General features: G+C 38.3%; 1 protein-coding gene across 1 annotated transcript in view; it reads left to right on the top strand.

Annotated features, from left to right (window-relative positions):
* Positions 1–358: 358 nt before the first annotated feature.
* The window catches only part of LOC142348848 (uncharacterized), a 34,442-nt gene continuing 11,801 nt past the window's right edge, over positions 359–22,999 (top strand). The window contains exons 1-9 of the mRNA XM_075400391.1: positions 359–868; positions 5,856–5,989; positions 6,332–6,437; positions 8,054–8,150; positions 8,803–8,996; positions 9,363–9,548; positions 14,891–18,869; positions 19,734–20,024; positions 20,812–20,996. Coding sequence (XP_075256506.1) covers positions 449–868; positions 5,856–5,989; positions 6,332–6,437; positions 8,054–8,150; positions 8,803–8,996; positions 9,363–9,548; positions 14,891–18,869; positions 19,734–20,024; positions 20,812–20,996 — 5,592 coding nt within the window. The 5' untranslated portion in view covers positions 359–448. The remainder of the gene's footprint in view (positions 869–5,855; positions 5,990–6,331; positions 6,438–8,053; positions 8,151–8,802; positions 8,997–9,362; positions 9,549–14,890; positions 18,870–19,733; positions 20,025–20,811; positions 20,997–22,999) is intronic.

The raw sequence follows: 22,999 nt of genomic DNA on the forward strand, positions 1-22,999 counted from the left end.
TTGACTAAAGTTGATGTTTTGCAATTGTGTCCCACAAATAAAACTTTCTTGTACATATCGAAGATTGAAATGGTTCGATCAGATTAAAATACATTTGTAAGGTCATCAATCACGTTGTTTACCACACAAGTTTGCTTGTTTGGTAAACAACGAAATAAATCTTATATTTTATACAATCAGAAAAATAGTTGAATATGCTGATATGTATTTGTCTGCTTAAAATTCATTTTTCCACAGGACAATTTATGGCTTGGTTTCATCTGCTTACTGCAACCAAACACATATTTTGCTTCCGTATTTGTCCGGAAGTTTGTGTTATTCATGACTACAATAAAAATGATTTTACTTATATTCTTACTAGCGATATAGTAACAATGATAACACTATACGAAGACATCTTCTAAATTTCAAAAGCTCTAAATCAAAAATTCATTTTTTTTGCGTAAAAATGAGAATTATTGTGCCTGCTCGGGCTTTTTTGTGTTTTCTGTTTTTGCCTATTTTAACCAGGGGTCAGACCTCATATGACATCCTGTCTCGCCTTGCCACTATTTTTGACCCCGATGAATTAATTTGGAGTTGGTCTGTTACGCAATCAGATTTGATCACGCTCAGTCCTATTTACGTCACACAGCCAACAATATTTGGTTGCAATGTTGTGGAATTTTCCGAATACCCAATTACTTATTCGGAGAACATGCTGTTTGTATGGAAAATTCCGAAAAGTGATTTTGACAATACAACCTTCCTGCAAGCTGATCTGAAACTGGTGCATTATGTAACAGGTGTAAATGTTCACTTACCACGACCGACTTTCGACTTGGGAGTGAACTACGAGTACTCCACTTTTGAAGTAGCCTTCTCGCTGGTGAGTTGAAAATATAGTTGTTCACGGTTGAGAGAAAGCTTAAACTTTGATGCTTAAGTTCCAAAAAGTAAGTGCACATGAGTTATATTTGATAGCGTCCTTATGGGCGGCCTTCAACAAGCCTCTAGCTGGCTTTCTAGTCGGCCCAGTCTTGTAGGAGTTTGTGCATTTTATTGATTAGATGTAATTTTTCCTTTTTTCCCTGTATACTTTGCAAGATGAATTCAATTATTATAATTGATACCGCATGCATTCCAAACAATCGTTATAGCATGAACAGTTGTGGTAACGCGGAACTCTACAACACGAAATCAATAATGTGTATAGTAATAGATTGAGTCTCGCCAGTGCTGCTTAAAATTGTGTAACCTGCTCATCATACATACACATACACACACATAAACATACACACAGACACACGCACGCACACACACTCACAAAAACACAAACACACACTCAGACACACACCTGCAGATACACATTCACAGCCTCCCACACACACACGCACACACACACACAAGCACGCAAACACTCAACCACACTCACGCACACACACACACACTCACGCAAACACACACACTCACGCACACACACACACAAGCACACACGCAAACACACACACACGCACACACTCCACACACACACACACAAAAACACAAACAAACACTCAGCCACACACCTGCAGATACACATTCACATCCTCCCACAGAAACACACACAAAGAGACACGCAGAAACAAAAACACACCCATAGATACACATTCACACCCACCCGCCCACCGACCCACACAGTTCCCACACACACAAAGCACACACACACCCAGACACACCCACAGATACACATTCACATCCTCCCACACACACACATATCACACACGCAAACACACGCACACACACACAAACACACACCCACAGATACACATTCACACCCAACAAAACACACAAAAACACGCACACAAACGGACACATATACACACACCCACAGATACACTTTAACACCCACCCACCCACATACTCACACAAAATACACACCACACACACACACTCACAAACGCACAAGACAAACACACACAAAAAAAACAAACACCCGCACACACACAAACACACACACACAGATACACATTGACACCCACCCACACACACACACACACAAACAAACACGCACACACACACACACACAAACATGCTCAGACACACACCCACAGATACACATTCACACCCTCCAGCAGACACACACAAATCACACACACACAAATACACACAGAAACAAACACACACAAACACTCAATGATACACATTCACACCCAACCACCCACCGACCCACACACAAAAGCACACAGACCCACTCCCTCAGATACACATTCACACCCTGCCACTAACACACACAAACACTCAAACACACACACATTTAGACACACACCCACAGATAACATTATCACCCAACCACGCACACACACAAAAACAAAAACAAGTAAACAAACGGACGCACATACACACACCCACAGATACACATTTACACCCACACACACACACACAAACGCACACAAAAGAAAAGACACACCACACACACACACCTACAAACACACACATAAAAACACATACACAAACACACACACACCACACATTTACGTTAACATCCGCACACACACACAGATACACAGGCACAACCACCCACCCACACACACACACTCACTCAGAGATACACATTCACACCCACCCACCCACACGCACACAAAAACAAACACACATACACGCAAACAAACACGCGCACACTCAAAAACATACTCACACACAAACACACACTCAGACACACACCCCCAGATACACATTCACACCCTCCAGCAGACACACACAAATAGCACACACAAACACACAAACAAACACACACAAACACTCAATGATACACATTCACATCCAACCACCCACCGACCCACACACAAAAGCACATAGACCCACTCCCTCAGATACAATCACACCCTGCCACTAACACACATAAACACTCAAAGACACACAATTAGACACACACCCACACAGATAACATTATCACCCAACCACGCACACACACACAAACAAAAACAAGTAAACAAACGGACACACATACACGCACCCACAGATACACATTTACACCCACCCACACACACGCACACAAAAGACAAACCACACACACACCCACAAACACACACATAAAAACACATACACAAATACACACACACCACACATACACGCAAACAGACACAATTATCCACAGATACACATTCACACTCTCCCACAGACACACACACAAACACGCACGCAAACACACCCATAGATACACATTCACACCCACCCACACACTGACCCTTACACCACCAACACAAAAAAAACACGCAGACACACCCACAGATAGACATTCACAACCTCTCTCGCACACACATCACACACACAGACACACACACACTCAATTAGACACACATACACACACACCCACAAATACACGTTCACACCCAACCACTCACACACAAACGCACACAAAAACAAAATTACGCACACAAACGGACACACATACACACACCCACAGATGCAAATTAGCACCCACCCAACCACACACACACACTCAAAATTACACACATTACCCAAAAACACACATACACAAACATCCGCCCACGCACACACCACACACACACAAAGACGCACACACACATAAACTGACACAAACACAAAAACACACACACACCCACAGTTACAGATTCACACCCTTCCACACAAACACACAGAAACACTTACTTACGAACACACACACACATACAAAAACAAAAACGCACATAAACACACACACACAGACTGACACAAACACCGCAAACACGCTCACACACAAACACACTTACACACAAACTTACATACACCCACAGTTACACATTCATACTCTCCCTCACACACACACATCACACACACAAACACACACACACAAACTGAGAAACACACCCACAGATACACATTCACACCCACCCACCGACCCATACACACATACCCCACACACACAAAACACACACCACAGACACACACACGCAAACTCACAAACAAACACACATATCCAAAGATACACTTTCACAGCCGACCAGCCACACAAACAAACACATTCGAAAGCACGCACACAAATTGTCACATGCACACCCACAAACACACAAAAAAACTCAAACACCCGCACACACAAACACGCTTACACACACACCCACAGTTACACAGTCACGCTCTCACACACATACACACTTCCTACATACACAAACACACACACACACACACACAAACACACCACATACACTCACACCCACAAACACACAAACAAACACATACACGCACACACACACAAACACACACGCACACTCTGACAGATACACATTCACACCCACCCACCCGCCCACACACACACAAAACGCACACGACACACGCACTCAAACACACACTCACTCACACACAGACTAACATAAACACACAAACATACACAACCACCCACACCCAACCACAATCACGCCCACCCACACACACACATACACACGCCTTGTCCATCCACAGACACACACCTCTCTTGGCACAGACTACGAAATTTCGACCTTTTCACAGCATAGTGAACTAGCTTTGAGACCGAATCTCTCCATAGTGTATGCAGCTAATTATACATTATACTACCTGGACCAGTATGAGTACTTTGAATTCGACATCATGAATGTGTGTGTGTGTGCGTATGTGTGTGTGTGTGTGTGTGTGTGTGTGTGTGTGTGTGTGTGTGTAGGTGTGTGCGTGTGTGTGTGTGTGTGTGTGTGTGTGTGTGTGTGTGTGTGTGTGTGTGTGTGTGTGTGTGCGTGCGTGCGTGCGTGCGTGGGTGTGCGTGCGTGCGTGGGTGTGTGTGTGTGTGTGTGTGTGTGTGTGGGGGGGGGGGACTATGAAATTGTGTCCCTGTCCCAAAAAAGTGAAATAGCTTCGAGACCAATTCCCTCCTTAGTTTATGCAACTAGTGATGCTGCATTAATCAGTAAAAGTGAATTCTTCCATTTCGATATCATGTACAGGAGTGTTCTCCGTACCGAGAAATAAGGTTTCGTTGGTCTGAATTTGGACAGTATTACACCAAAAGCGCTGGAAACTAAGATGACTATAATGTATCGTGATATTCATTCCGGCAGTATGCTAAAGTCTTAACGAGCATGAGCATCTAGACATGAGTAAAACTGCAAGATTTACTTGTTGGTAAAAACAAATGCTCGCAATAATGTTTCTCGGTGCAGATATTCAATGTCAATATATTTTTTGTTGGCTGTGTTGTTTTAATTTATGATAAGTGCACATAAGCAACAATTAAATAAGTCGTAAATAATTCAGACCTACGCTCAAAAGATCAAAAAAGGCGCCATCCAGAAGCTACTGCAGAAGGACAGCAAACTACTAAATAATCCGCTACTAAAATCAACAAAGCGGAAGGAGACGTTGACTTGCTTTGCATATACATATGCACCTATGACAACAGAGAATCAGATACTTCCTTTTGTTATCCTCATTGCTGAGTCCTCACTTCCTTTACGTTATTAACTCTTTTCCTATAAGTGAGCACATCTTCAGCAGTTGCAAAGAAGTGGGAATAGTATGTTTAGCAAATTGACTGAGCATATTCTATATTCTATCAGTTTAAAACTGCCCCCCCCCCCCCCCAGAGAAACCAGTCGCCGTTGCCACGAGAAACACTTTGCCCTTCTTGGTCTTTCTAACCCGGGGCCGTTTAGTCACTCATTGTTGGGTTTATGCGCACTTCATGCCGAACGAAAATTAACAAATCGAATGGGAAACTGCTTCGAAGAGCTATCCGAACTCCGCTAAGATTTCACCATAAAAATTACGAAATTGCACTGAAAAGACCTCTGTTTGGGAGTAACAACAAGTGTCCCTCCTTCATTTTTAGCCAGCTGTGTGTCTAAGTTTCTTCATTTGTGAGTCTGTGGAATTTGAGGGTTATGTTTCAGGATGGGCTGATGTGGGGTGATCGACTGCAACTGGACTGCAAGTGGCAGAGTGTGAGCTACCCTCCGGAGTTCACCGCCAGATACATGCGCTTCTATCGCACTGGCTTCAAAAACATCACTGCAATACCCGAAGGGTTTGTGTCAATCAGTTGTGATTGCAAACTTCTCTACAAATACATTTTCTTATTATAATACAGTTGCTATTCGTTAAGAAACGTGTTACTTATTACAGGATTGGAAAAACTTCTACAATAACAGAATATAAATATATTTTCGAGTTTCAGAATTATGTCATATTTTGTCAATTTTTCTCCCTTTCAGTAAAAATATTGAGTTATTCCTGTGAACTGTTAAAAACTAACAATTTCTGATAAATTTGATATTGTTTTGATCTTTTTTGATATACACTTCTTACTTGAACCTTCTTTTTATATCCGATGCTAAATCCTCAGATGCGTATTGTTTCCTTTTGGCAGTGATGTTGAGGCAACACTGGCTACCTTTGCAATATTTGGCTACCATGCTGAGCAGTATGACACTGTGGCTGACTACTACTGGACAAAAACATGCCCTGGATTCCAGGTTTGATACATTAGCTGTTTTGTTGTATTTTTGGCTTATACCGTCAGTATTTGTCGCTACTTTCCATTTTGCATTACTGTTTTTGGTGTTGGAAGTAACTTTCATTCTTACCGGATAATCGTGGCAACATTTTGACAAAAAAAGTAGCAATTCTCGCAAAATGGTTCAATTAAATTTCGTGTTGTATTTATTGGAAAAAGCAGAAGAATTGGAAGAAACAGAAGAGTGTCAACAGGAAACTTTACAGACTGAACAACAACAACTACACTAATAAGCGTTTGTTGTCAGCCATAACAGCACTGGGGTGTTCTTGCGATATTAATCTGAATTGGTTAGAAGAGTCAAGACTGAAACCGATTAAAAGCCAACAATGATAAATTTTATTTCAGAAATTAGGGAAAGAATTATGTACACTAAGGACAAGTTTCAACAATTCGAAGATTTCTGAAGAGTTCAAGACAAATTGAAGTTGGGCAAAAACCTAATTTTTTGACATATATATTTGAGTTTGATTTCTGTCTTAAATATTTAGTTGCATACTTGCTATTAATGATGGTTATAGGCAGATTGAGATTCGTATTGCAGCAAGCAGTGCTCGGAAACTAGTTACTTTGAGCATCAAACCTCTATTTAAGAGTCACAAGATGCAATTGGGGATATTTCCAGCTCGATGATGGCGTTTTTATTTCTTGAAGAATGACTGCTGATTTCAGCATAAGCTGCCTTGATCATTTACCATCCAAGAGATGGCGATAGCGCGCAACATTTATAATAGCTCGTCAGAAAAGCGGGGAGATCTATACGGGTCGAACAAATTTAGCGATAACATTGCAGACTGATTGCCTGGTATTAAGATCTGAAACAATATGTAACCCAATGAGAGGGGACTATATTTAGTAATTGATTTTTCTCGACTCATCTAATGGGAAGGGAACTGAACAATTTGTTTGAGTTGACGGCAAATATGAAGCAATTGATGAAATTAGCGAAAAAGAGGGCAATCCTAAACCCAATTAGTAGACTGTTAGTTTAAATTAGATCCCTGTCAGCAATGAACAAAGTAATGTAATTGGTTAATTGTTACTTTGATGCTGAAGGGGAGAAATTAGTGACAATAACCGCAAAAATAGTTACCTGATCTGGTCACCAGTGTTTGCATTGTTACAAAATATGTGCACGGACGTAGTGAAGATTTAATCCATTTTTGAGGCAACTGAGCAAACTGCGACTAACTTTTGTCTCCGCTGAACACCCAAAACTTAAAAATGTGACTAAAACAGTTAAAAGTGTATAAAATGTATTAATGTACACTTGGTAGCAATAGTTATTTGTCATGTGATGTGATGTCAGATGTATGTTTTTTGAATGTTGCAGTTTTCACCTTTCATATCTCATAAGGAAGTTCTTTTCACTCCTGTTGCAACATTTATCAGGCTGTACCAAGCGATCCTTAAACATTTTTGGATAATTACATGAGAAGTTCACGTTAAATTTTAAAAAGTAATCTAATCATAAAAGTTAGCCAATTTGCTAATTTAAACGTCCATTGTTGAACTCAGGTAGAACGTTTACAGAAATCAGGTTTTAAACCTATTGTGCTTTTTTGCATTTTACAGACTCGGATTGACATTGACTTTGTGAGTTCTGAGCTTACTCCAGGCGACTGCAACGATCAGTCAATCGACTCCTACAAGAAGAAATACCCCCAGCAAGGTAGTCATTCAAATTATCAGCAAATGCATGCTAGAGAGCTGTATAAACGGGAACTGAATCCTTAACGAGCGGTTCAATTAATGTTTGTCGTTGATTAAATCAAATTTGAATCAAATTATATCTACTCTGTCAGAGTTGAGATATCTCAACATGCTATAGCCAGGCCTAAGCCATAGGTAAGATTATACCTCACTTTAAATTTAGCACTTTGATCGTACTGTTTGATTATGATCATTTCTGTAAGCCGATAAAAGATACACTAAATAATTTTGTGTATTTGTAAGAGAAGTTGGTTTTATTACCGTCCGTAAATGAATGCTTTGCATTCTGGTCCTTAAATGATTTAATAACCTGTGTTGCCAATGTTATGACAACCTCCAAGACTATCACGATGATTGAAAAAACTGCCAAAAGTGCAACATGGACTTTGACTCTTTTGTCCAGTAACTTCAAACTTAGACGTACTCTTTTAGCAAATGAATAGACTAGAGACATGTTTTGAAACAACCGCATTATCCTGGCAAACCATATCTATGAACCATATATGTATCCCTAAAGACAATTAAAAATGTCGGGCGCGATCTTGCAATGGGTGGCAAGAAGTGTATGTGATGTTCATTGGAGAAATTAAACCTATTCCTAATTCCTTCAGGCTACACTCCTCTGCGAATTGGGAGGCAGGACCTGATCCAACAGAATGCATTCCACTCCTTGGCTGAATACTTCCCATCCTACCAGAAGTGCTCCGTTGCTCTCTTCTACGACGTCTTCCAGTCCGACTGGAATGGCTTCTACGAAGTGTCTGGTGGTCCACAGGGCAAAATATCACGCAATGCATACTTTGGGGTAATAAAATCAACTATGGCAGCTGGTTGAACCCATTATGCCCAATTTAAGATGCCCGTAACTAATATTGCTATTTATTATTTGTTAATTATTGTTTGCAATCCCTCTATCATCTCATTAAGAAGCAGGGATAGGCGTAAATCACTAAAATCAATTAAAACAGCATGCATTTTTGCTATTTCTATAAGAAAAAAGTTAGTTTCATTTCATATTTTTTGTACTCCAATACAATAGTCTTGAAAGATCTTTACAGATTAACAACCTTTGCCAGAATCATGCAAGATCTTGCAGTATTAACGAGCAATCTCGGTCAGGTCATTGTTCAGATTTTGACTGATTAGTATTTGGAGCAAATGTTGTGCATAGGTTTTGGATGACGGTGAAGATGATGAGCAGTTGTATATTTCGACATCTGAGCAGAGTTTGTTTGTGTCAGCTGTGCCTTACACTGTGAGAGACGAGTTGCCAGTGTTGGATCAGGTGGATCACATGCGCAACACGTGCAAACTACTCATGGATGCAGAGTTTTTCAGACATGAAGATCTCGACTGGGTTCGTGAACCGAGTATCTTCCATAAGTCAAGTCTGCAATTATCTATCTGTAAAGGATATCCATCGGGGGTTGTACCTAGGGGTAGATGTGTACAGATGACAAGACATATTGTATACTGAAAAAGAGGGTATAAAAAGACTCGGGTTTCTGGTTTGTCGTAAGTGGAGGCTAGACGGTATTTCTGAAATGCTATGTTACGAAATAGTAAAATTGATTGTGTCGTAATTTACAATTGATCACAATGATCAGCATATAGCCTGTTCTTTCGCACAGGTACTTTCGCAAAACAGCAACCCATTGGTCTTAAAATTTTGAGCATTAAAACAATAATGAATTATATCAAATGAAGTTGATTTGGGTAAGTTAATCTGTTTTAATCACTTACAAGAAAAATTGTGTTGATGGTGTAACTTGGATAAACGTTTTGATGCTTTTTAGCAACCGCTTTTTGACGCAATTACCTTGATCTCAACATAAGTTGACAAAGCGGTTCTCGCAATTACCATATTCCCACTTCTACTTTAAAAAACAGAACAAAAACACTTAATGCTGAAATAATTAGCAAACCATTATCAAAAATGAACTTTTTGTTCACAATATTCTCATGATTTTTGAAGCCAAATTGAAGTGATGATTTCTTCGGTCACGCCGAAACTGGAAAAAAAGAAGGGGAGCGAAAACGTGAGTGGCGTCGCGGCGTGGAATTTTTTACTTCAATTTACGAGTAAGAAAACGATGTTTGAATAAAATTCGCTTTCTCGCGAGTGGTTATCTGATCACATTTGCCAACTTGCTTTGATTTTTACTGTTTTTTCGAGTATTTTGATCAAATTTTTTTGGACTTTTCAATTCATAATCCATTATAGGTCTAGTTTTTTTGTATTCAATGAAGATACTTTGAAGGAACTGTAGGTCAGGACGTGTCCTGTTGTATTTTATTTTTCGTCGCACAAAAATTCTTTCGCTTTATCTTAGTTCAAAACTTGTTCAAAATTTTGCTTGAAATCTTTTTGACTTATTTAGGTTTGTTTCACTCTTCTCTCATTCTGCTGTATCATATCATTAAAATACAGGAGTATGTCCGACTATAAAACGACATCAAAATAGTTTGCACTTTGAAAACTTTTTTTTAACTATAGTCTTTTCCCCCATTTTTTGTTCTTCCTAGCGCATTTCGTGTTAATGTAAAATTGATATTTTAAGTTATAAATTGTATTTTTGAAAGAATTGTTTTCCAGTACCTTTTTGATTTTTGTCTGCTGCTAATTTTGGATGAATCAAATGATAATTGATTGAATCCTGAATGCTGTAAGTTTAAAAAAAAATTAGGGCGCTTGCGCAAAAAAAAATTTGTTTGCCAGAAACTTTGGGAAATAATTTCTGACCCAATCTTCCGCGGTAAGAACTTTAATGATTTCTCAGAACTTTAATCACCCAGACTTGCTCTGATTTTCAGTCGATTTATGTAAAATTTACAGCAACCGGAAACCGAAATGATACTGAAAGTGCTCTTGAAAAAGAAGCTTATTACCCTGTAATTTTTGTTATTTGAACGTTTGCTTCTTTTACTGGGTGTATGCAGAACGTTTGGTTTGTTATTTGGTTTGATTTATTTGAAAGTAAAGCAGTTTATTTGTTTTCCAGTTAAGTTTTTGTAAGTTTTCAAAGATTTATAATATACGCAACTTCGCTGAAGACTGTGGTTGCAGCGACTTTTCTACAGTATTTTTTGAACAATTTAACTAGTTGTGAAACAAACAGAAATTCAAGTAAAATTTACTGTTTACAGATTGAGCATTTAAGGCCACGTTGTAGGAAGAAGCTTGTAAATGTTCATAGTTTGATTGTGTTACTTCTTATAGAATTCTTCAAAATAAAACTTTTACGGGAAAAATTTTACACTTATACAGTTAATAAATAAAATGTGTATTCCATCATTAATTTGTGCACTGAAAGTTAACTAATTGAAGCTGTTTGAATGACTCTTCAAACATTTAAATTAGTGTTCAGTCATCATAGCGAACAAAGATTTGTGAAAGACGTTAACGTGATCACAACCAGTTAAGTTTTTGTAAATTTTCAAAGATTTATAATGTACGCGACCTCGCTGAACAGTGTGGTTACAGCAACTTTTCTACAAATTTTATTGAACAATTTAACTAGTTGAAAGAAAAAAACAAAAGTTAAATTTTCTTACCGATAGATTTGGGAGCCTTTAGGACCACTTTGTAAGAAGCTTCTAAATTTTCATAGTTTGTTTGTAATTGTTTAATAATTGTTCCGACCCTCTTGAGGGGGGAGGAACTATATACTCAAATGGGTTTTTTTTGTTCCGTGAATTTTCGCCGATCGATATATTCATCGTAGAGAGTTGAGACTTGTATCATTAGAAAGCTCGTCCAGCGTAGAATATGGAATTAAAAAGATTTTTTAAATTTTCGTTTTCTACAGGGAGTTATCGAGGTTTAAACTTATAAGAAAAGTAGAGTGAATTCACGTTGTTTTTATTCACTTTTTCCGGAATTTTCGCCTAAACTTTCGTCAATTTTGCTAAAATTTAATAAAATTTTTGAGAATAGTGTCGTTGACTATATTTTTAAAGACAACCAAGCATTATTGATTGTTTTGATTTATTTTTTTGGAAAAAAATTCTGGATAAATATTACAAAATTCAGCCTTTTTCATCAAAAAACGGCACGAAATAAGCTACTTTAGTCCACTTTGATTAAATTTGCCTGCAGTACAGCCCCAAACAATACTCATACAATCTTTGCAGACTCAGAAAGGGGCTATTCCTACTTCGGCGTCCGTTGAGGGTGCTCTGTAATTAAAACTTCGCCGTTTTTTGCTAACTTTACTCGTTGGTTTTCAGAAATGCAGAATTTATTTTTGAGTTTTCAACGAACAAATTATCTATATCTACAACATTCGAAAAATCAATTGTTCCTAACGGACAATAAGCATTAGCAGGGCTAGTTTTGGGCCAATCTTGGACTGTTACAATCCAAAAAGAAGTCGGATTGCAATCAGTCGGTCTTTTTTTTCAAAAAAAGACGTTTTTTTAAATAAAAAGGAACAGAACATATCAAATCAAAGCGTAGGAGTGGTAGGTCTATTTGGCTTTCTAAGGATTTCCAAGCTAATGCATTTAAATTTTTACTTGAAAGTTCATGGTCATTTCGACCTTTAAAAATAATTGATTTTCAAATAAATAATGGCTTAATTAACTTTTCCTATTTTTTTTCTTAATTTGTTCAATTTCTAGCTTAGTGTCAGCAAAGAAAGAATACTTCTTCATTCTACTGATTTGAAGTTTATTCTCGGTTGTGGTTCTAAGCCTGAAGTTATTCTTTTCTGGATTTGATACTACTAGATTTCAGTTTTTTTGTTTTAAGATATTTGCCAGTTTTTCACGTTTTCTAGTTTTGTCACCTTATCACATTATTGACAGTTCTCATATCACATTATAAGCGTTCAAAATATATCGTAATTGCACTTATTAAAATCCTGAACAACATAGATTACCGTTTTGACAGCACCGATACCTCTTGAAGAAATTAATTGAATTTTTGTCTTTAACTGTCATTTTTACTTTGTCGTTTGGGTCGTATGAAATTTTCTGTAAATGGATAGGTTTCATCGGTTTTTCATGGACAAATTGATGAGCAGATCTTCTGATATTAGTACGTAGCTGATGGCTTCCATGACTTAGAAAAAAAATTGTTTAACAAAACTAAAAAAAAACTTTTTAACTTCGCAATTTTGTTCTTTTTAAATTTCTTTTTGTTACCTGGTCTTGTTGGTTAAATACATGTCAAATATGACATTATGGGGGACAAGGGAAGGTGTCAAAGGGGATTGATGTCCCAAAATCTATTTTTTTCGTATTCGTTATGACCTTACTGGCTTCGACACCGGTTTTTCACAAAAAAAGAACTAAATTAATTTAGTTTTTGTCATACTTGACGTTGTTTTTGTACACGCAAGAAAAAATCTGGATATTTGCAGATCTCGTGGCTTCCTGTGGATGAATAAGTGACCCTATTTAAATAGTTCTTTTTGTAATTAATGTCTTTCATGACTTTGGATGTAATTTTGCTTCGAAAAAAAAATCAAAACTATTACATACTTTTACGTTTCGCTTTTTTGTCAACTTGTTACCTAGACTTACTAATGAATGGCCATATACTCTTTTGTCGCTGTTTGAAGAAGGCGCAATCGAAAAATTTTTGAGGGCCAAAATATGGCTTGACGGTTTGGAGAGCGTTTTCTGTTAAGTTTCAATTGAATTTTTGTTTGTTGTTCTTTTTAGCCGCTGAAAAAAGAGGAATAAGGACAGTTCCTAATGCCTCTAATTCCTCTATAGTAGAATTGGTAATCGTAAACCTTTGGGATATTTTTTTTGTTTACTAATGTTTTTCATTAATTTGAATTTAATTGTTTAAAAAAAGCGAATTTTTTAGCTTTTTTGTTTTTGTTCTTTTTTGTCTAATTGTTACCAAAACTTTTTATGGACTGGTCCCATATATCTTCTGGTGATTTATAAGTTTTTTTGTTTAGTTTTAGCTTTATCTGATGGTTCATACACAATTTTTTTTTGAAAAATACTTGTGCTTTTTTGAGTTTTTTGGGATTCCCAAAAAAATAATTTTTGTGTTTTTCTATCTGTTCATCATTTGGTAGACAATTATGCCAAAATTGTGGATGGGCGGGGTCGGAACCTTATGTGCCATCGCACATTACCGAGCCGCCTTGTTGTGTATTATATAATTGTTTTATAATTTATTAATGTATAAATTATACGGAAAAAATGGTGCATTTATACAGCTGATAGACGAACTGTGTATTATTCCATCAGTTATTTATCCACTAAAAAACGACTAATTGTAGCTGTTTGAACGACTCCTCAAACATTTAAACAGGTGTTCATTGATCATAGCTAACAATTTTTTGTTAAAAGGTTAATGTGATGACAACTGATAGCTCAACTATCAGCTTTTATTTTATACAAAAGCCATCAGTCTTTACATGCATTTTTAGCTCAGCACGGTAACGACGAAAAACGATTTTTCAACTGTACTTTGCTTATGAAAGATAGTCTAAAATTCCGTATTATCCAGCAAAAGGCTACAGGAAGCCTACTACATACATTTTTGTCTTCGAAATGCAATAAAAATTTTGGACCGAAGACATTCCAACGCAGCTCAAACATTGATTGCATTGAGGCAATTCGGACTGTTTCTTGTTGTCTCAGGCTTAATTTATAGTATTTGGCAAGTCTCGCATTTGTTTGCAATTAATCCGCAATTTTGGTCCTAAAAATTTGCTGTTATTGTCGTAGGTTCAAATGGGTGATACGAACAATTTCATGCAATCTGTGATTCACTTGCAGCTGAAGAAAAGACTGCACTTAGATGTATCAGAGCACAAATTTTTAACCATCTACCAAGCTATCAACTTACGCTGTAATTGGGTCAACCCTGAAACAAAACTTCTAGAAACTTCTGTTTGCACGCAAGACATGACTATATCAGGGCTTATTTGTTTCTCAACCGAAGGCGAAATTCGATCCCTTCGTTTGACGTACCTGGGCTGTGACGAAATACAACCACCTTCCTTATATGGAAGTAAATCGGAAGTCAACTTAACGTTAGTTTTGGAGTCGGAAATTGTCGGGTGTATAACTGAGCGAGTCGTTCGGTGTGCAGGTGTGAACGAATTAGGCCGAGAAATTAATTCAACAGTTGCGCATTATGTTATAAACTGTTATAACTCAACTCAGATTTCGGTTATAAGTCACGTTGATAATCCGATTATAATTTACGAATGCACTGCGCCGAAGATGCCAAATGACGAATCGAGTTCGATAATCGCATTTACTGTTAGCGAAATGCCAAGAATAAAACAAAATATTACTGCTGACCCAAACCCTTTAGTTGACGCAGGATTTATTCGGCTAAATGACGCACTTTTCGGTGAGCCTCTTGAAATTCTCCTTACGACTAGAGGTTTTCCACTAAACGACACGAGTTTGAAGTTTCGTGAAATATTGGCCGCAACAGAAATTAAACCAAAAAACGCGAATCTGTCTTGGACTGAAGAGTTTTTGTGTACTGACGATCCAATTGCAACGCCAATTATGCAACATAAAGTTAAGATGGCTATAGCTGAAGTTCATTCCTCTAACACTGGTCGATATGATTTTCACATTGACGGTAACAGCTCGTTGAATTCTGTAAATTACTCCATTGAAATTATCCACCCTTTCAAACTGGAATGCTCGCACGTGTGCGGCGAGAAACTTGTTTTGGGTCAGAACTTAACCATAACCTGTGTCTTAGAGCATCACTTAATAACAGAACATGCAAGCTTTGATGATATAAATTTGACTCCTTTACTGCTGAAAATTGACAAAATTGATTTGAGAAATGATTTCAAATTCTGCGAATACAGTGTTCCTGTTCGTAGATATCTAACATCAAATGATTTCGAGCAAGGAATGTTTGAAATTGATTACAAAAAACGACAAATCACTTTTGATTTTCAAGTTTTCTCAATTCAAAGCTGGAATGCTGGCAAGTTTGCAATAACGGTCAAACCTTCAGATCCAGATCACTGTATCTACCAATCAGAATCAGGCCCGTGCTCTGACGTGATTGGTCCAATTCCTTCTTGTTCAAGTACATCAAAATCTGGAGTTTTGGTTTTTGAACTCGAAATTCAGGACGAAGTTGATTATCCAGAACTTTCTGGCAATCGTTGTGGCGACGCTGACAATTTTCCGTTGTATTTCCATAATTGGGAAATATGGGAAGGCTCCATTGATGAAAAATACAAATATTATTACAGATTTTGTCGCGGAGTTTCGAATGGAATCTTAGCCGAAGCTGTTTGTTCAGAAGATGGTGGCGAATATGTATTTCACACTGCTGACATGATCTCAAAATTCTCGAGTGGTGTGAAAATATTTGAAGGTCTGCACCGTGAAAACGTTTTCAAAGCTTTGACCTGCAGATCATACCGAGCTGTTGACTTGAGTTCTGACAGAAATCCGTATGAGCTTCAATATCAGACAAATAAGGAAAACGTTGTGGAGAATTATCAACTTTCACCCGATGACATTGAGAGGATTGACCTTGTAGGCGAAAGGGAGTCTATAATTTGCAGATATAGACGAGGTAAAGTTTGGAACATGTTCAGTGAAACTGCAGAGCAAGGTTGTGTATATGCGGAAATGAACCCAGAAATTGGTCCAATTCAAAACGTTGGAATAAGAGTTACCGGAAACATGACCGCAAATGTCACTTGTGTTGCTTGGCCGGACGGAGCTGCCCCAGTTCGTAACTTCTCTATGGTTGAACAGGGCGTCGGGTTTGGGTACTACCTCTTGTACCCTGAAGATGTGGATACTGAACGTTTCACTTGTTGCCAGATTTATCCGACTGAAATGAAGGGAGAGGTTAACGGTACTGGGTGTTTCGAGTTTCCAATTACAAGTAGATACTATGCTTTGGAGGTTAACAAGTATATTGAACCCAGGAACTTACTCTGCAATTCAGGAGGCATGGAGTTTTCAGAACAACCTTGTTACAACGAAACTGTCCAATTGCAGTGCTGCATGCGTGCTAACCCGGTTCTCGATTGTGATTGGCTACTTCGTTTAGGAGAGGTTGATGTTCTGCTAAATGGTGAACGGAATATTTCCTGGGAACTAAAAGGAATGGAGGATCCACAATGTCACCGACCTGAGCATTGCTCCATATTGACCTTTGACCCTTTAACCCCTAATCACAAAGGATACTATTCATGTGTTTGTTATAATGGTATGGAGGGGACAGTCTTAGAAACAACTCGCAGAATTCAGTCTCAGTTCATCGAAATAACTGAACATCAGTCGCAACCCGTTGGGAAAATTGAAAATATAATGCAATACCACACAACCTGTGCAAATCCGCCCGAGTTTTATGGCACCGCCGAAATTCCGGGTCTTCCGGTAACCGCGGATGTCAAATGTCGCCGAAACTCAGACTCGCCTTACTTTTACCTCCCGGATGAAACGGTTACGGTCGCATATGCTGAAGATACCGGTAATATGGTCACATTTGACCTTTATGGATCGGATAGAGATCGAGAATGCCAAATTGAAGTTCGAAACTCTAAAGCGTTGACCAAACTTCCGTATAAAATTGACGCTCCTTTGAAAAGGGTGGTCGGGTTTGGAAGTTTGAACGTCTACCAGGACACCTCAAACCCTAATTACAAAAGCGAGCCCGCTAAAGTCTGTTGCGACGTTTGTGCTTTTCAGATCCGAAACAAAAAAAGCATCAAGATTGAATGTCGAACAGAAACTGCGAATGAGCTTCTGGATTTAGCAAATCTAACCAATAATTATAACTTCAATTCTGAGAGAAACCTTGGCCGAAAATGCGAACAGCTTCTAACTGTGAAGCGAGAAACCGTCGGATGCACGTGTTCATTGGTTACAGAACCCAAACATGCGAAGACGTTGTTCTTCCGGGCAAATGGCGACGTTGATGTTCAGGACATGGAGACAACTCTTTCGACTTCAACTTCTACGATGCCAAATCAAGGAGGCGATTCTCAACAAAACCCGGACAGAATTGCTCAAAATTCAACTACGGTAGACCAGGCTCAACCATCAAATCCAGCTCCAGAAACAACCACGACTTCAATCTCGAGCACCAAATCCACGACAGAACCCAAAAAGTCGCCCGAACAGATCCGCGAAGAATTTCAGAGGTACATCGACTCAATTGACAACCGAAAGCAAGTTTCAAAGCATGGCGAACAATCTTTAAATTATGAAGACACGGCGATGTATTTCAACGACTTAAGTTACTTCGTGAAGGAAGTTCAAGATGGTAAATTGACCACAGAGCAAGTTGATACTGGCTTCGGGTTCGTGGACAAATTGAAACAGTATCCCTTGAAAATAAAACTGATGAACGAAATTGAAGAGGAACGATTTGAAAATGAGGAAGACTTTGCTCGTGAAAAAATTTCGACGGCAATTAAACTAGCTTTAAAACCTGCACTGTCGTATGTTGAGTTGCTTGTTTCAGCCAACCAGAATGCTCCAAAGAAACTACCATATATGGTGACAAAGCTGCAGAATTTACAAGATCTACATTTCCATTTTGGTTCTCAATTGAGATCGGGCATGGAAGTTGAAGTGAAAAGTGAGCACTCGCATGTAAAAGTAATGAAGATGCCTGAGTCTGCAGAAGAATTAGAAAGTTCAGGAGACTTGACATTCAGTCATGTTGACGAAAAAGGCGTTACAAGAGGGGCTACACAAGGTAATATATAAACTATTCAAATCCTACAATATTTAATTCTGGGCTAAGAAATTCGCTAATTATCGTCTTTGATCAGCCAGTTCCTTGTGGTGAATATCGTCGGAAAACCCTCAAAAAATTTTGTATCTGACTGTTGTGAACTTCCTTCTAGTGGAGGTTGCAAATAATAAATTGAATTTTTTTCTGTTAAGTTTAACTCGCTTCGTTGCGTTAGTTCTGCCGGAAACCTTTAAATACGTGTAACTGATGAAGTCACTGAAAAAATCTGGCCTTAATCGGGAACCGCACGGATCTCTACCAGATACAAATCAGAACTTCGAAGGCACTTTAACAGAGTCACATGAACATGCTTGAAACACTCATTTCTAGTTTCAAAATTCCGACAGTTTTAAAACCTGGCATCGTATATAGGACATTCTGGCATTCTAGAATCTGAAACTGCAGAGATGGGGCATTTTTAAGTTTGCCTGTGCGTTTCAAGTTGAAACCAGGCTCATATCTATGATATTTGTGCTCTTGGCACTGTGAAGCACCTGTTACTATTTCGGACATTAACTTTGCCGGAGCTTTCTCTACGCTATCTCGTTATTATAGAATTGATAATGGATTCCGTAACAGTAACTGTTTAAGTTATCCCATAAATCAATCTGTTCACTCAGTTGAGTAATATAAATTCAGGTTGAATTAATTGGTAATAAAAATTATCTTTGTTATTCATAATTAAATCAGTTAACAGAATCACCCAACATTCCAGTTCAGCACCCGATACATCAAGTCAATCGTGTCTTCAATTTGAGCTCATTGACGCACACAATCGGGTTTACAATTAACGGTAGACGAAGTGTAGTTTATATTATTATTTAGGTGCCAAAATTTCCAAAAGTGAGCTGGACAAAAGTCCTCCGGGAAGTACAATTGTGATAAGTTCATACGACAAAACGGTAGACAAGCCGATCGAAAAGCGAGTGAGCGCTGAATCCAAATTGAAAAGAAACGGTCGAAATATCGATGAGATACAACTGAAACTGCGAACTCAGAAAAGAGTCTCCGATCAGTTTTACGTGGACATTCGGGATCCGAGTGGTGCGAAGGTATCGGTGGGAGCTGTGACGTCATTCAATTTCCACAAATCCAGCCCTGAAGTTGAACTTACAGGTATCCAAAAGATTAATTATTTAAATTTTTTAATCCGTTTTATTTATGTTCGGAAAAACTATGGGGTGTTAAATTACAACAATAAATACATTTGGTCCACACAGAATTTTTTACGCCTCCAATTATTTAAAACGATATCATTAGATGCGCAGTTGGTCCTGAAACGTTTAATTGTTTTTTAACAAACAATGATTGCACAATTCAATATTCACTTGGTTTGAGTTGGCCAGTTGAGTTGAAATAAAGTACGTGCCCGGGATGAACACCATAAATGTTTCTTGGAAACCATACGTAAGACATGTATCGTCGTATGGCTTCTTTGATACCACACATAAGACCATAAAAAAAACTTAAACGTGATCTCAAATGACGTCTTTTGGATCACGTAGTGCAACGAATATATCGTAATTGCCATTGGCCTTCAACAATTTTTTTTCTATGGTGTCTTGGATACCATATCCAAGACCATAGACTTTTATGGCCCATTCAAGATCATGGTTAAGGCTGTAGGCCACAAGGAAAAGTCCCTGACTAAGAGCAGAGCAATCCCGCAAGCACTCTACTCCCACTTGAGTGTAAAGTAAAAGGCGGCGGGGGGGGGGGGGGTAAAGGGCGACTGACTTGATATACGACCATTGGAGCCATATAAATTTAATAGAATAGTGCTCAAGACCAGAGCCAACCGAGGGAATAAACAGTTTTGAGCAAAATTTTTGGCACTCAGCAATTTAGTGAAATATTGCGTAATTTGTGGTTAATGTTGTGTGATTGTATTTTTCTACCTCAGATACGTGTTTGGTGGAAGTGTCGCATGGATGTGTCTATTGGGACTCCAAGCAGTCAAATTTCTCCTCTGAAGGAATGGAACCAGTGTTCTTGGAACCTTCGAGGGCCACCTGCAAGTCCAACCACTTGACACCATTTGCAGCCATGGCTTACGTCACGCAAACTAAAATTGGACACCCGGAAAAGGTATGCAGTTTTCATTTCCAAGCTTTTAGTAGCCCTCGATTTCGTATTTAACTCGTCAAACTTGTGCCTATCAAATTTTGAAGAGATCATTGATCACGCTTTCGAAACTAAAATCGGATTTTTGTTCAATGACTTCTAACATTCAAGATCTGAAAATGTGAAATGTGGGGGGGGGGTAACTTTGTTTCTCTCATCGTCATTCTCTTGAATGTAAGTTTTGTGACTATCAAAACAGATTTTTCTTAAAAAAAACTTCGGAGCGTTGAACTGCGCTTAGTTATATCGATGTTGTGTAAGTTTTTTTTACAAGAACTTGCATATGTGTAAGTTATGTATAATATATTTTAGAACTGCCAGTTATTTCTTGAAACGTGATCATATTAGCAATTCAAGCTCGAGGGGTAATTTTAATCACACCAAAGCAGTTAAGAGAGATAACAGGCGTTTTACACACGTTTTTTTTATTGACTCGAAGAGGAGTATTGGTATTCTACAGGTTTTTTTTAGCTGAAACAAGTTTGTTCATGACATGAACATTTGACTTCTGTTTTTGAACATTTTCTCAAATTACAATTCTTTCTTTGCATTCACACTAAAACATCCACACCTAGCCGCACTACATACCCCTATATCCTCCCTCCCAACCACACGCCACTCCGTCCCGACAACGAGCCGCGCCCACCAACTACAGACACCCTCGTTGTCCCCCCACCTGCCTGCCCCCATCCAACCCTACTACCTTACCTACCCCACCCCAATTGCTAACCTATTACCTACTACCACCTCCTATTATTCCAACAACCACAACTACATCCAAATTGTAAATAATTCTCAAATGCCCCCATCCGCACTTATCAAGACCCCAAAATGAATCTGCATTTTCTAAGACAATGTCTATTTACATTAGACTATTAATTTCTTCGCAATCTCTTTTCTTTAATATTTCTTCTTTCAGGTAAGGTTACTTTAGTATTTATATTGCACAACTGTTCAAGCCGTTTCCGGTTTTCTACCAGCTATCTTTTTTCTACGCAAAATTTTTGCTCGACCATTTTTGCGTGTTTGTTTTAGAACATTTGTTGGTCTCTCAAGTGACATTTTCACGATTCTTTTTTTCAGTCTTCAGTGGTCTCACTCCGGTTCAATTGCTCTCACTCCGAAGTAAAGTTTGTTGCTAAAGTAAAACCGATTGTTGCGGAGGAAAGAACAAGGGCTTGATAGCCGAGGGACGAATATTTTTGTCGAGGACTCAGGAGTTCGTGGGTTCGTATACCACCCGATCGGTTATTTTTGCACCCATAAATAAACTTCCCCACCTGTCGTTCGAGAGAAATTTGTCTGACGTTAGTCGGTTTGTGCTTATCTATTTTATTCCAGGCGCAAAAGTTAATTCAGAGAATTAAAAAATACAAAATGGTTGAAAAGCATTACTAACCAACTCTTGTTTTTTTTTACTCGTGAAAACAGAATTTTATTGTTAAAAAGAATAATAACGAGGGTTTTCTCGGCTAAACGTTTTCTTCTGCTGCCAGACTTTCTTTGTTAGAGGATTTAAGTTGAAATGCTTGAACAAATCGTTGGATTTCCTTGAAAGTAAGGATGGATGGTTTGAAGTTTCAAAATTCTGCTCATTTTTTGTTCTCTTGTTTTTTTCTAACTACATTTTGAGATCATGTTGTTTGACAATAGAACGGAATACACTACCTGCAAAATCTCATAGGACACTGCGAGCTAATTTGCATATTAAATCCGTTTCAACCAGTAAAGCAGTCATCGCATGTCTTGTTTATTACACCTCTCTTGACCTAGGAGTTGTGTTTCGTATACTGATTGAAGATTCGTTCCTAACCAGACATTTTGATGGAGCCCCCAATAGTCATTAACCCTAACCGAGCTTAGATTTTCGATACGGTTTCCTAACTATATTTTTGCTTTCAAAGATTTTTTTTGAAATCATCGGCCCTGAAATACAGTCGCATATTGTTGAAATATAGTTGTATCTA

Source organism: Convolutriloba macropyga, chromosome 10 (genome assembly GCF_964194025.1).
Source record: "Convolutriloba macropyga chromosome 10, txConMacr16.3, whole genome shotgun sequence".
NCBI classification, from domain to species: Eukaryota; Metazoa; Xenacoelomorpha; order Acoela; family Convolutidae; genus Convolutriloba; species Convolutriloba macropyga.